This window comes from Pipistrellus kuhlii, unplaced genomic scaffold (genome assembly GCF_014108245.1).
Source record: "Pipistrellus kuhlii isolate mPipKuh1 unplaced genomic scaffold, mPipKuh1.p scaffold_m20_p_17, whole genome shotgun sequence".
NCBI classification, from domain to species: Eukaryota; Metazoa; Chordata; class Mammalia; order Chiroptera; family Vespertilionidae; genus Pipistrellus; species Pipistrellus kuhlii.
In genome coordinates this window covers 701,595-714,278 of record NW_023425482.1, presented here as the reverse complement: position 1 = coordinate 714,278, position 12,684 = coordinate 701,595, and the positions used below count along the sequence as shown (strand labels likewise).

At 37.4% G+C, this 12,684-nt stretch overlaps 2 protein-coding genes across 5 annotated transcripts in view; both read right to left on the bottom strand.

Annotated features, from left to right (window-relative positions):
* Positions 1-12,684, bottom strand: part of ZNF567 (zinc finger protein 567) — a 59,730-nt gene that overhangs the window by 6,287 nt on the left and 40,759 nt on the right. For 3 of the 4 annotated variants that reach the window (XM_045582492.1, XM_045582494.1, XM_045582493.1), the window contains one exon: positions 759-885. In XM_045582492.1, the coding sequence (XP_045438448.1) occupies positions 759-885 (127 nt within the window). Of the gene's footprint in view, positions 1-758; positions 889-12,684 lie in introns of those variants that run through there. The other variant, XM_036440318.2, reaches the window with a different exon arrangement.
* On the bottom strand, positions 3,396-11,599 carry LOC118720454 (60S ribosomal protein L39-like). The gene is made up of 2 exons (XM_036440365.2): positions 11,452-11,599; positions 3,396-3,678 (listed from the first exon to the last, which is right to left on the bottom strand). The coding sequence occupies exons 1-2, from the start codon at positions 11,556-11,558 to the stop codon at positions 3,630-3,632; spliced, it is 156 nt and encodes a 51-aa protein (XP_036296258.1). The 5' UTR covers positions 11,559-11,599; the 3' UTR covers positions 3,396-3,629.

Here is a 12,684-nt window from a genome sequence, read left to right as displayed (position 1 = left end):
CGAAGTCTCGGGTTGGTGCAGACAAACTTTGTTTTCCCTTCGGCTCCTCCCCAAGTCCCGCAGTAATGGCCTCTGGCTTCACACACCTCCAAGAGATCTCTGCCCACTGCCTGACAGTCTGGCCTCTCCCTGTCTGGGGCCGTTTATCAGAGCAATAGGGTGATTCTGTTTTCCTCTTGGACAAGAAAGCCAGCCGCGTTAGCTGTTTGCCCTCTCCGCGCCAGGAGTAAGCCAGTAGCGAACTCAGCCCGGCCCGCCCTCTCTGCGTGCAGGGAGTAAGCCAGCAGCAATCTCGGTCCGGCCCTTCCTCTCTGCACCGGGATTAAGCCAGCGCCTTTTCGCGCACACAGTTCTCCGTACCTTCACAGTTCCTGAGGTTCAGCGTGCCTTCTCTCTCCTTCCCAGATGGCAGAGCCTCCTCTCAGCCAGCCGTCTGGCGCTTCAGGGCAATGCCTCCCCTGTTTTTCAGTTCTAAATTCAAATTTGTTGTGGTAGGCTGCATTCGGGTGTCTACCCTATGCCGCCATCTTGGTTTCTTTCTTTCTTTCTTTCTTTTTTTTAAATACTGCATATTAAGATACACCTTTGTGTAACAGTAAACTTAATACCTTGTACTGTGCAAGTGAAAGATACAATCATCCTTTCCATTGACCACAAAGGAATCATCATCTGTTATCTCTGAAATTCAAGATCACACATACTTTAGGCACTTTGAAAGAAAACACATGCTACTTAAAGTGTCAGAAAGGTTTTCTTACCCACAGAAATGAGGTGGCAATAGTTTTCCAACATCACATCCATGTATAGCATCTTCTGAGCAGGATCCAGGTGCTGCCATTCCTCCTGTGTGAAGTCCACAGTCACATCATTGAATGATACTAATTCCTGCAATGGATAGAAACTGTTATCACAAGTTGACTAGATATTAGGTACTAGTTTTGATCCTGTTTCTCTTTGTGGCATTCATAAGAAAACTTGTAAGAAAGCCTATTGTGAGGAAAACAAAATCAAAGTATAAGTACCTGCCACCAAATTTATTTAATAACTAATTTTAAACTATTTACTGTGAATTTACTTTGTACTTCACTGGGATACATTTGCTCACTGGGATGCTAAGACATACAAAACAGCTCAGCCAGTATGGCTCAGTGGTTGAGCATTGACCCATGAACCAATAGGACACTGGTTCGATTCCTGGTCAGGGCACATGCCTAGGTTGTGGGCTTTTCCCCCAATTAATGATGTTTCTCTCTTACTGATATTTCTATCTATCTCTTTCCTTTCATCTCTCTCTAAAAATCAATAAGAACATACTATAAAGAAGACATACAAAACACTGTCCCTGCTTACAAGATGTTACAGTCTCAAAACTTGTAATATATACCTTCAAAAAAGTATATGTAAACAAAAACCTGCAAGGTATTACAAATAGTACAACAAAAGTATGTATAAGACACAATATGTCATAACAGCAGAAAATTTCTCAGCCTTCAACGAAGAGGTTAATTCTCCACCCTTCAAGATTCCTATAAAGCGCAAGAAAAATATGGTTTCGAAATGTATGGGAGTGACTTCTGGCATGAAGGGATAAGTGAAATGGGCAGGAAAACAATCTCTCAGGTATTATATAATAAAAGACTGTTTGTTCAACCATTTGCTATGACACGCATTGACTACCTGGGGGCAGATGGCCCGGCCAGTAGGTTAGCTTGCTGCTGTGGTCCAGCCAATTGGGATTGGGGGAGACAGGCTGGACATGCCCTGGAGCCCTCCTGCGGTCCCTCCCCAGCCAGCCAACTTCCTGAGGTCCCTCCTTGGCCTTCTCTTAAGGTAGAAAATCCAAGAATACTTCTTCAAAAGTGGTACAGAATAGAACTGGATGGCAAACGAGCTGGAGATTAGGGATGAATTCTGAAAGTAAGAGAACTGTAGAACAGATGAGAACTAAAATCTGAGTCTAAATCCTGCCAGAACTCCAGATTGAGTTAAACTAAGCAATTGTTGTATAGATCACAGAGGGCTTAGGAAAAGCAGACATAAAGATATCAGAAAAGAGTTTTAAAAAATAAAAGTGTTCCTAATGAGATTGAAATTTCTGTATTTTTTATATCAGAATTTCACAACTTGTTGATAGCTCAAAGAGAAGAAAAAGTAATTCTTACAGGCTCAGGTTTTACAAATTGAGGCTGACAAAACAGTAAGATAGTATAAAGGGTAAATCCCTGGGAAAAAGAAAATAGTAGAAAGTAAGCCCCCAAATCTATGTAGAAGCACTCATCAATTCATTGCCTGAGAGCTAAAAAAACATGAGGAGGAGACCTACCTCTCCTTAGGGGGCCAGGGTAAAAAGCAGTAGCTGGAGTTTAAAAAACTAAGCTAATATATAAACTGCTTCATACTTGAAGTGGAAATTGAGGATGGGGGTCGGGGGGCACAGTAGGGCAGAATATGAAGCTTGAATCCAACTAAGTGAATCGTCTGCTAGAAAACACACACAATAATCATTAGAATAATAGATATAACTGATTTTTAATTACTATAAGTATTAACAAAGTAATTTTTTTAGAAAAAATTACTGGACATACAAAGAAAACAAAACAAAAATAAAGAAGGAAGAAAATGACCCATATTCAGAAAAAGACAGAGTGACTAAGTCATTAGTGTGCTATTATGTGGTATTTTGCCCAAAAAGACTTCGTATTTGTCTGAAATGTTTCAAAGAAATAATGGAAAAATTGGCATGGAGTGCCAGAATATAAACTATTAAAAAAGTACCAAATAAAATACTAGAATTAAAAGTATAATAACTCATATGAAAAATTCACCACATAGATTCAATAGCAGGTCAGAAATAGAAAAAAAGAATCAGCAACTTTTTAAACAGGTCAATAGAAAGTAAGCAATCTGAATAGAAATAATAAAGAATAAGGAAAAATTAATAGAATCAGAGATCTGAGTCAATTTCAAAATAACCCAACACAGATGTAATTAGTGTGCCACAAAGAGAGAAAAAAAGAGCTTAAAAAAATTTAAGTAATAATGCCTAGCACATTCATTGTTAGCAAAAACTTTAGCTTACGTACCAGTAAAGCATAATGAATCTCAAAAGGACAAAAATAAAAAACCACACCCTGGAAAACCCTAATCAAATTGTTAAAAGTCAAAGATAACGTCAACCAATGATATTTTCAGCAAAATTATCTATTAAAAAAAAGACAACATAAAGCTCTTGTCAAATAAATTCTGAGAGAATTCATCAATAACATTACTGAACCACGTAAAGGAAGTTTTTCAGATTAAAGATAAAAAATGTCACCCAATGTTAACTAAGATCTTTAGGAAGGAATGAAGAGGATAAAAAAATTTATATAAGCAAGACTATAAATATTAATTTCTTTTCTTTTCTTTTCTTTTCTTTTTTTTTTTTTTAAAGATCTCACACATTTATTACTGAACCATCCTACTGTTGCAGAAGGGAAAAAAAAATCAATAGAGCAAAATCACAAGTCCATTAATTCTCCAATTAAAATGCTCCAACAGTCCAGATGGTAGCATCTTTTCAATCATTTAAAGGTGTAGGCAACCTGGATACAGCATAAATATGTGAGTCATCTGTCATGAGTGAGTTCTCATAAGCCCAGTTTGGTTCTTCTCCAATGTCTCCGCTTCGAGTTGTACCTGATTTTATTTTATTTATTTTTTATTATTTTTATTTTATTATTATTTTTTTCTACATATTTTATTGATTTTTTTCACCCCTCCCTCCCTCCCTCCCACTAATCCCCTCCCTCCCCAGAGTTTTATGTCCATTGGTTGTATTTATATGCATGTATACAAGTCCTTCGGTTGATCTATTATCTCCCCCAGATCCTCCTCCCCTCCCCACTGTAATTTGACAGTCTGCTTGTTGCTTTACTGTCTCTATATCTATCTTTTGGTTCATCAGTTTATAATGATCTTTATTATCCACAAATGAGTGGGGTCATGTGGTGTTTCTCTTTCATTGATTGGCTTATTTCACTCAGCATGATGTTCTCCAATTCCATCCAGGTTGCTGCAAATAATGAGAATTCCTTCTTTTTTATGGCAACATAGTATTCCATTGTGTAGATGTACCATAGTTTTTGGATCCAATCATCTGCTGACGGGCACCTAGGCTGTTTCCAAATTCTGGCTATTGTAGATTGTGCTGCTATGAACATAGGGGTGCATATATCCTTTCTGATTGGTGTTTCTAGTTTCTTGGGATATATTCCTAGGAGTGGGATTACTGGGTCAAATGGGAGTTCCATTTTCAGTTTTTTGAGGAAACTCCACACTGTTCTCCACAGTGGTTGCACCAGTCTGCATTCCCACCAGCAGTGCACGAGGGTTCCTTTTTCTCTGCAACCTCGCCAACACTTGTCGTTTGTTGATTTGTTGATGTTGGCCATTCTGACAAGTGTGAGATGGTACTGCATTGTTGTTTTGATTTGCATCTCTCATATAATTAGTGACTTTGAGCATGTTTTCATGTGCTTTTTGGCCTTTCTTCTGTCTTCTTTTGAAAATATTCTATTTAGGTCCATTGCCCATTTCTTAATTGGATCATTCATCTTCCTTTTATTTAGTTGTATCAGCTGTCTGTAGATGTTGGAGATTAAACCTTTATCAGTGGTGTTATTTGCAAATATGTTCTCCCACACCGTGGGCTTTCTTGTTGTTGTTTTGTTGATGGTTTCTTTTGCAGTAAAAAAGCTTTTTATTTTGATGTAGTCCCATTTGTTTATTTTCTCTTTAGCTTCCATTGCCCTAGGGGCAGTATCAGTGAAGAAGTTCTTTTGGCATACGTCTGAGATTTTGCTGCCTGTGGATGCTTCTAGTATTTTTATGGTTTCCCGTCTGATGTTTAAGTCCTGTATCCATTTTGAGTTTATTTTTGTGTATGGTGTAAGTTGGTGATCTAGTTTCATTCTTTTGCATGTGTCTGCCCAATTTTCCCAACACCATTTATTGAAGAAACTGTCTTGACTCCATTGTATATTCGTGCCTCCTTTGTCAAAAATTAATTGAGCATAGTGATTTGGGTTGATATCTGGGTTCTCAATTCTATTCCATTGATCTATATGTCTGTTCTTGTGCCAGTACCAGGCTGTTTTGAGAACAGTGGCTTTGTAATACAGTTTGAAGTCTGGTATTGAGATCCCTCCTACTTTACCCTTCTTTCTCAGGATTGCTGTGGCTATTCGGGGTCTTTTATTGTTCCAAATAAACTTTTGGAGAGTTCTTTCTAGGTCAGTGAAATATGTCGTTGGTATTTTAATGGGGAGTGCATTGAACCTATAGATTGCTTTAGGAAGTATAGACATTTTGATGATGTTGATTCTACCAATCCATGAACATGGTATGTTCTTCCATCTCCTTACATCTTCCTCTATCTCTTTTTTCAGTGTCGTGTAGTATTCTGCATATAGGTCCTTTACTTCCTTAGTTAAATTTATTCCTAAGTATCTTAATTTTTTTGGTGCGATGGTAAATGGAATTGCTTTTTTAGTCTCTGTTTCTGTAGTTTCACTGTTGGTGTATAGAAATGCCATGGATTTCTTGGCGTTAATTTTGTATCCTGCTACATTGCCAAATTCATTTATTAAGTCAATTAGTTTTTTAATGGAGTCTTTTGGGTTTTTTATGTACAATATCATGTCATCTGCAAATAAGGATAACTTTACTTCTTCTTTTCCAATTTGGATGCCTTTTATTTCCTCTTCTTGTCTAATTGCAATGGCTAGCACCTCCAGTACTATGTCAACAGGAGTGGCGAGAGTGGGCATCCCTGCCTTGTTCCTGTTCTTAGAGGGAATGGTTTTAGTTTTTGCCCATTGAGTATAATGTTGGCTGTGGGTTTATCATATATAGCTTTTATTATGTTGAGGTATGATCCTTGTACTCCCACCTTGTTAAGAGTTTTTATCAGGAAACGGTGTTGGATTTTATCAAATGCTTTTTCTGCATCAATTGATACGACTATAATTTTTTATCTTTCAATTTGTTTATGTGATGTATCACGTTTTTTGATTTGCGGATATTGTACCATCCTTGCATTCCTGGAATAAGTCCTACTTGGTCATGGTGTATGATCTTTGTGATGTTCTTCTGGAGTCGATTTGCTAGAATTTTGTTGAGGATTTTGGCATCTATGTTCATGAGGGATATTGGCCTGTAATTCTCTTTCATTGAGTTGTCTTTATCTGGTTTTGGTATTAGGGTGATGCTGGCTTCATAAAAGGAGTTCGGAAGTGTTCCTTCCTCTTGAATTTTTTGGAATAGTCTGAGGAGGATAGGTTTTAGTTCTTCCTTGAATGTTTGGTAAAACTCTCCTGTGAAGCCATCTGGCCCTGGGCTTTTGTTTGCTGGAAGCTTTTGGATGACTGTTTTAATTTCTTCCCAAGTCACTGGTCTATTGAGATTTTTAGATTCTTCCTGATCGAGTTTTGGAAGTTTATATTTTTCTAGGAATATGTCCATTTCCTCCAGGTTGTTCAGTTTGTTGGAATAGAGTTGTTCGTGGTATTTTGTAACAATCCATTGTATTTCGGTAGGGTCTGTTGTTATTTCACCTCTTTCATTTCTGATTTTGTTTATTTGGGTCCTCTCTCTTTGTTTCTTGGTTAGCCTGGCTAGAGGTTCATCTATCTTGTTTATTCTTTCAAAGAACCAGCTCTTGGTTTTGTTGATCTTATGTATTGTTTTTTTGGTCTCTATGTCGTTTATCTGTGCTCTGATTTTTGTTATTTCATTCCTTCTGCTTACACTGGGCTTTTCTTGTTGCTCCTTTTCTAACTCTTTGAGTTGTAGAGTTAGATCATCTGTTACCCTTTTCCTAGTTTTTTGCAATAGGTTTGTAAGGATATGAACTTCCCTCTCAAAACTGCTTTTGCTGTGTCCCATAGATTTTGGATTGTTGTGTTTTCATTGTCATTTGTTTCCAGGATGTTTTTAATTTCTTCCTTGATTTCTCTGGCAACCCAGTCCTTGTTTAATAGCATGCTGTTTAGTCTCCATGTGTTTGATTTCTTTGGATTATTTTTATTGTAGTTAATTTCCAGTTTTATGCCTTTATGGTCTGAGAAGATACTTGATATGATTTCTATCTTCTTGAATTTGAAGAGACTTTGCCTATGTCCCAAAATTTGTTCTATTTTTGAGAATATCCCATGTGCACTTGAGAAGAATGTATATTCTGTGGCTTTGGGGTGGAGTGTTCTAAAGATGTCAATTAATTCCATGTGGTCTAGTGAGTCATTTAGCATTGATATTTCTTTGCTAATTTTTTGTTTAGATGATTTGTCCAGGGGTGACAGTGGGGTATTAAAATCTCCTACTATGATTGTAATGCTATTAATCTCTCTCTTAATGTCCTCCAGCAGTTTTTTTTTTTATGTATTTGGTTGCTCCTGTATATGGTTCATATATATTTACCAGGGTTATTTCTTCTTGTTGAATTGTTCCCTTTAGTATTATGAAGTGGCCTTCATTATCTCTTATTATGTCCTTCACTCTGAGATCTAATTTGTCAGATATAAGTATTGCTACCCCAGCTTTTTTTTCATTTCCATTTGCCTGGAAAACTTTTTTCCATCCCTTCACCCTCAGTCTGTGTGCATCTTTTTTCCTGAGGTGGGTTTCTTGTAGACAACAGATGTATGAGTCTTGTTTTCTTATCCAATCTGTTACCCTATGTCTTTTGATTGGAGTATTTACCGTATTTTTCGAACCATAAGACGCACCGGACCATAGGACGCAGCAGTTTTGAGAGAAGGGATATGAAGAAAAAAAGATTCTGAAACAAATAGTGTCCTAAAATATTTTATGTGCATTAAAACCCAACATCATAAACACATGTAATCAACCCTGTAAAGTAAACAGCAGCATTTAGAACCATTTTAGAGCCGGGCAAGCACACAGAGACCACACAGAGCCGGGGAAGTAAAAAAACTTTTTTTTTAAAGTATATGTGTAGGCTATATTTGGACCATAAGACGCAGGGACTTGTTCCCCCCAGTTCTGGGGGAAAAAAAGTGCGTCTTATGGTCTGAAAAATACGGTAATCCATTTACATTTAAGGTTATTATTGATAGGTACACATTTGACGCCATTTTTATTCTATACCTGTGTTCCTTCTTCACTTCCTATTTGTTTATTTTTACAGTAGACCCTTTAGCATTTCTTGCATTGCTGGTTTGGTGGAGATAAATTCCTTCAGTCTTTTTTTTGTCTGTGAAGCTCCTGATTTCCCCTTCAATTTTGATTGATAGCCTTGCTGGGTACAGTATTCTTGGATTCAGACCCTTCCTTTGCATGACTTTGTATATTTCATCCCATTCCCTTCTGACCTGATAAGTTTCTGTTGAGAAATCAGTTGCTAGTCTGATGGGGGTTCCTTTGTATGTAACTTTCTGTCTCTCTCTGACTGCTTTTAAGATTCTTACTTTGTCGTTGTTGTTTGCCGATTTGATTATAATGTGCCTTAGAGTCTGTCTGCTGGGATTCATTTTGCATGGGACTCTGTGAGCATCTTGGATTTGTGTGGGTTTTTTCTTCTCTATTTGAGGAAAGTTTTCTGTCATTATTTCTTGAAATACTTTTTCCATGTCTACCTCAGTTTCCTTTCCTTCTGGAACCCCTATTATTCGAATATGATTTTGTTTTGTATTGTCCCAAAGCTCCCGTAGGCTCTCCTCCAGCTTTTTAATCCTTTTTTCTAGAAGCTGCTCTACTTGGGTATTTTTTTCCATCTTATCTTCTAGCTCATTGATGCGGTCCTCTGCTTCATCTAGTCTACTCTTGATGCTTTCTATTGAGTTCTTCATGGTAGCGATGTCATTTTTCATTTCTTCTTGGTTCTTCTTCAATTCCTCATGGTTCTTCTTCAATTCCTCATGGTTCTTCCTCATTTCTTCTTGGTTATTGTCAATTTCTCTTCCATTCTTTTTAGCCATCCTATGATCATTATTCTGAATTCTTGCTATGGTAGGCTGCTTACCTCTGACTCATTTACTTCCTTTTCTGGTGATGCCTGCTTTTCTTTCACGTGCGGACTATGTTTTTGTCTCCCCATGGCCTCTCTTCTCAGGATGTCTGGTTATGTGGTGTTCCTTCTCCTGCGTTGATTTAAAGGTTCAAAATACAACACTACCAGGTACAACACAAGAGGCATTTAACAGGAATGTATTTACAATATTAATAACTTCTAATAAAGGTGACCACTAGAGAAAGGCAACTTAGGGGATAGGAGAGAAGGAAGAAAGGTAAAAATAAAATAAAGAAAAATTTAAAAAAGTAAAAATTAAAATTTTTAAAAAATTAAGTAAATAAAATAAAAAAAAGAGGGATAAAGAGATAGAAAAAGAGTGAAAAAAGTAATGACAAAATTAAGTTGGAAAACAGGGAAATAAAGAAGAGAGATAGAGAGAGAGAGAGAGAGAGAGAGAGAGAGAGAGAGAGAGAGAGAGAAGAAGCAAACTAAAAGAGAAATGGGAAACAAACTATATATATGTCGATAAAATTGCCATAGAACAACCACTGAACCCAGCCAATACCAGTAACAATACTTGGAGATTAATACAAACTACAATATCCCCTATTATTAAAAGTAAGGCTATGATATACAGAAGTAAAAGAAACAAACAAAAACAGAGGATTTTTTTTAAATACAAAGCAACAATAACAACACAGTAATAAGCATAACAATTTCACTAACAAGCATAAAAATTCACAATAATCAACCTTCACTCAAACAATGCGAAAAGGATAGAGGGGAGAACACTTTTTTTTTTTTTTTTTTTTTTTTTTAACTAGTTAATATAGTGCAGAGATTGGTATTTATACACTTGGATCAGGGGTTGGAACTTAGGTCTATAAGTATAGTGAGAGTTTTAGCAGGGGGTATACAGAAAGAATAGAGGAAAAACTAAAGCCGGAAAAGGATAGGATAAACCAGAGACTAAAAGGGTAAAATTTAGTAAGAGAGTGATGGTGTAAAGGTCGAGTTGAGATAGGGTTGAATGATGCTATAGTAGAGATTAAAATAGAATGAAGGTTACTCCCAATGTAAAATAAAAAAATAAAATAAAATGGTACTGGAGTGGAAAAAAGAAAAAAAGAAAAGAAAAAAAACGAAACAAAAATTGCAAAATAGCAGTAGTAATAGTGATGATAGAGATTGAAAAATGTAATAATTAAAAAGGTAAAATCAAGTAAGGAAAAAAGAAAAAAATTGTTTCTTAAGTAAAAGATATAAAAAATGAAAATTAAATAAAAGATATAAAAAATGAAAATAAAATAAAGAATAGTAAAATTAGCATAAAAATGTCCAGTAGTGGTCATTCACTTCCTCTGTTAATGTATTTGGCACTCCTGATTCTCGGCCCAGACAGTCTTGCAGATCCCAGCATTCCACTGCACCTCAGATTTGTAAGGTAATCCTTAATTTTAAGTAGGCTATATCTTAGTTATTTGTGTCCATTTATTTTTTATTAATTAAAAGATAAAAGAAAAGAAAAGAGAAAAAAAAAAAAGGCAGTTTGTAATTCAGTTCTTAGGTGTCAGTGTTACCGGTTTGACCTCCCAGTCTTTTTGGTTGCTCTGGCCTTCTTTCTCTATGGCTCTAGCTGGCAGGGTGCCAGCTGGCTCCCAGACTATCTCTTCTGGCTCAAATCCCTTGTTTCCAGGAAGGCAATTTCCCCCTGCAATTTCCCCGGATATGCCCAACTGGGCAGTCCTTCCCTAGTATTCAGAAGCAAGGGGGTGAAGGGAATCAGGCGCCAAGGTGTCCAGATGTTCCGCCCTTGGCGGGACAGCCGCAATTCTTAACACTCTGTCCAGTGTCCCCTGGCGTTTTAAAAAAGTCCCACTTCTGGGAAGGATTACGTCAAACCCAGCACTAGGTGTCGCTGCAGCCTTCTTTGGGTGCCGCTCGGCGGGCGGTAGTGCGTGCTCCCGGCTACAGTGGGGGAGGGGCCGGAGCTCCCCCGCTACCATAGCTGCCTGCACCGAGGGACCCCGATCCCCCAGGCTGTCCCCGCAAACTCTGATCTTTCCGTGGGTGACCGAAGAACTCCCCCAAATCCACGTGTTTGCGCTGATTCAGGCGTCTCAACTGCTCGACGGACTTCTCCACTGTGGGTTTTCCAGGCCTCAGAGAAGCTCCTCCTTTCCTGGTAAGATGGCGCAGCCTTCCCTCTGGGAGAGCTTGCCGGGAGAGCTCGCCGTGGCCGCGGCAGTGCTGGCCTCTTGGTCAGGAAATCCTGTCCAGCGGACCTTTCCTTACCTTCCTTGATAATTCCGCTGCCCCTTAGCTGCCAATCAACATTCCCTGAGCGATTCAGATGCTGCTTCTATCTGTTCTGGGACCAGAGTCAGAACAAGTCCGACTGTTCGGTCGCCATCTTCAAGCTCCGCCCCGAGTTGTACCTGATTTTATTACCAGTTTTCATCTGAATCCATTGGGGAATGGGCCGATTCTGCTTTTGTTTCTTGGCCAGGAACCTCTTGATCCTGAAAGTCTTGTGGGAAGACATGGTGAGGGAGAGGCAAGCGTGCACCTCGATGGCGGAGAAAGAGAGCTATAAATATTAATTTCTTTCCTTCTTTAAAAGACATGACTATGTTAAGCAGGTGTTGGTGAACATTTTCTGTTCTTTTAGCATAAAGGCAACCATAACAATATATAAAATGAATGAGCAAAGTTGTGTTTCAATAAAATTTCATGTATGGACACTAAATCTGAATTTCATAAAACTTTCATAGAACAGAAATATTTTACTTTTGCACTTTTCAAACATTTGTGAACTATAAAAACCATTCCTAACTTACAGTTTGTACAAAGGCAGATATCAGTTTGGATTTGGCTTGTGGGTTGTAGGTCTTCGATTTAAAATAAGCATTTGAAACTTATTTTTTCAAATTTTATTTATTTATTTTACAAACATAAATATCCCATACATGGCAAAACCAAGACCAAAACAAACCCAAAAAACAAAAGATGGGGATGTCAGGAAACATATCTATAATGTTATAAGATTGATTTATATTCCTTTAGTAATTCAGTATTATCTCTAAGTAAATCAAAATGAGTTAAAGATGCATGCTTTGCCTGGCCGGTGTGCTTAAGTGGGTGAGCATCGATCTATGAACCATTGGGTTGTGGGCTCAATCTCCAGCAAGGGATGTGCAAGAGGCAGCTGATCAATGATTCTCTCTCATCATTGATGTTTCTATCTTTCTCTCTCCTTTCCTCTCTGTAATAAATTTTTTTTTTTAAAGATGCATTTTGTATTCCTTAAAGCAATAACAAAATAATGCAGAGGTAACTAAAATGCCAATAGATAAATAAAAATATATTATTAAAATGTATTTGACACAAAATAAAAGAGAATTAGAAAAAGATGAACAAAAACATGTTAGAAGGAACCTTAATGAATATTATGAAGTGTAAGACATCAATCAAAGGCTACATACTTTATCATTTCAACTATACAAGGCAAAAGCAAATTTATTGAGACAGTAAAAAGATTAGAGGATGCCCGAGATTAGAGGAGAGGAAGTGATGAGTACGTAGAGTACAGAAGATTTTTAGGGCAGTAAAACTGTTCTGTACAATACTATATTGGTGGATAATAACGGTGGATATATGCCATCATACAC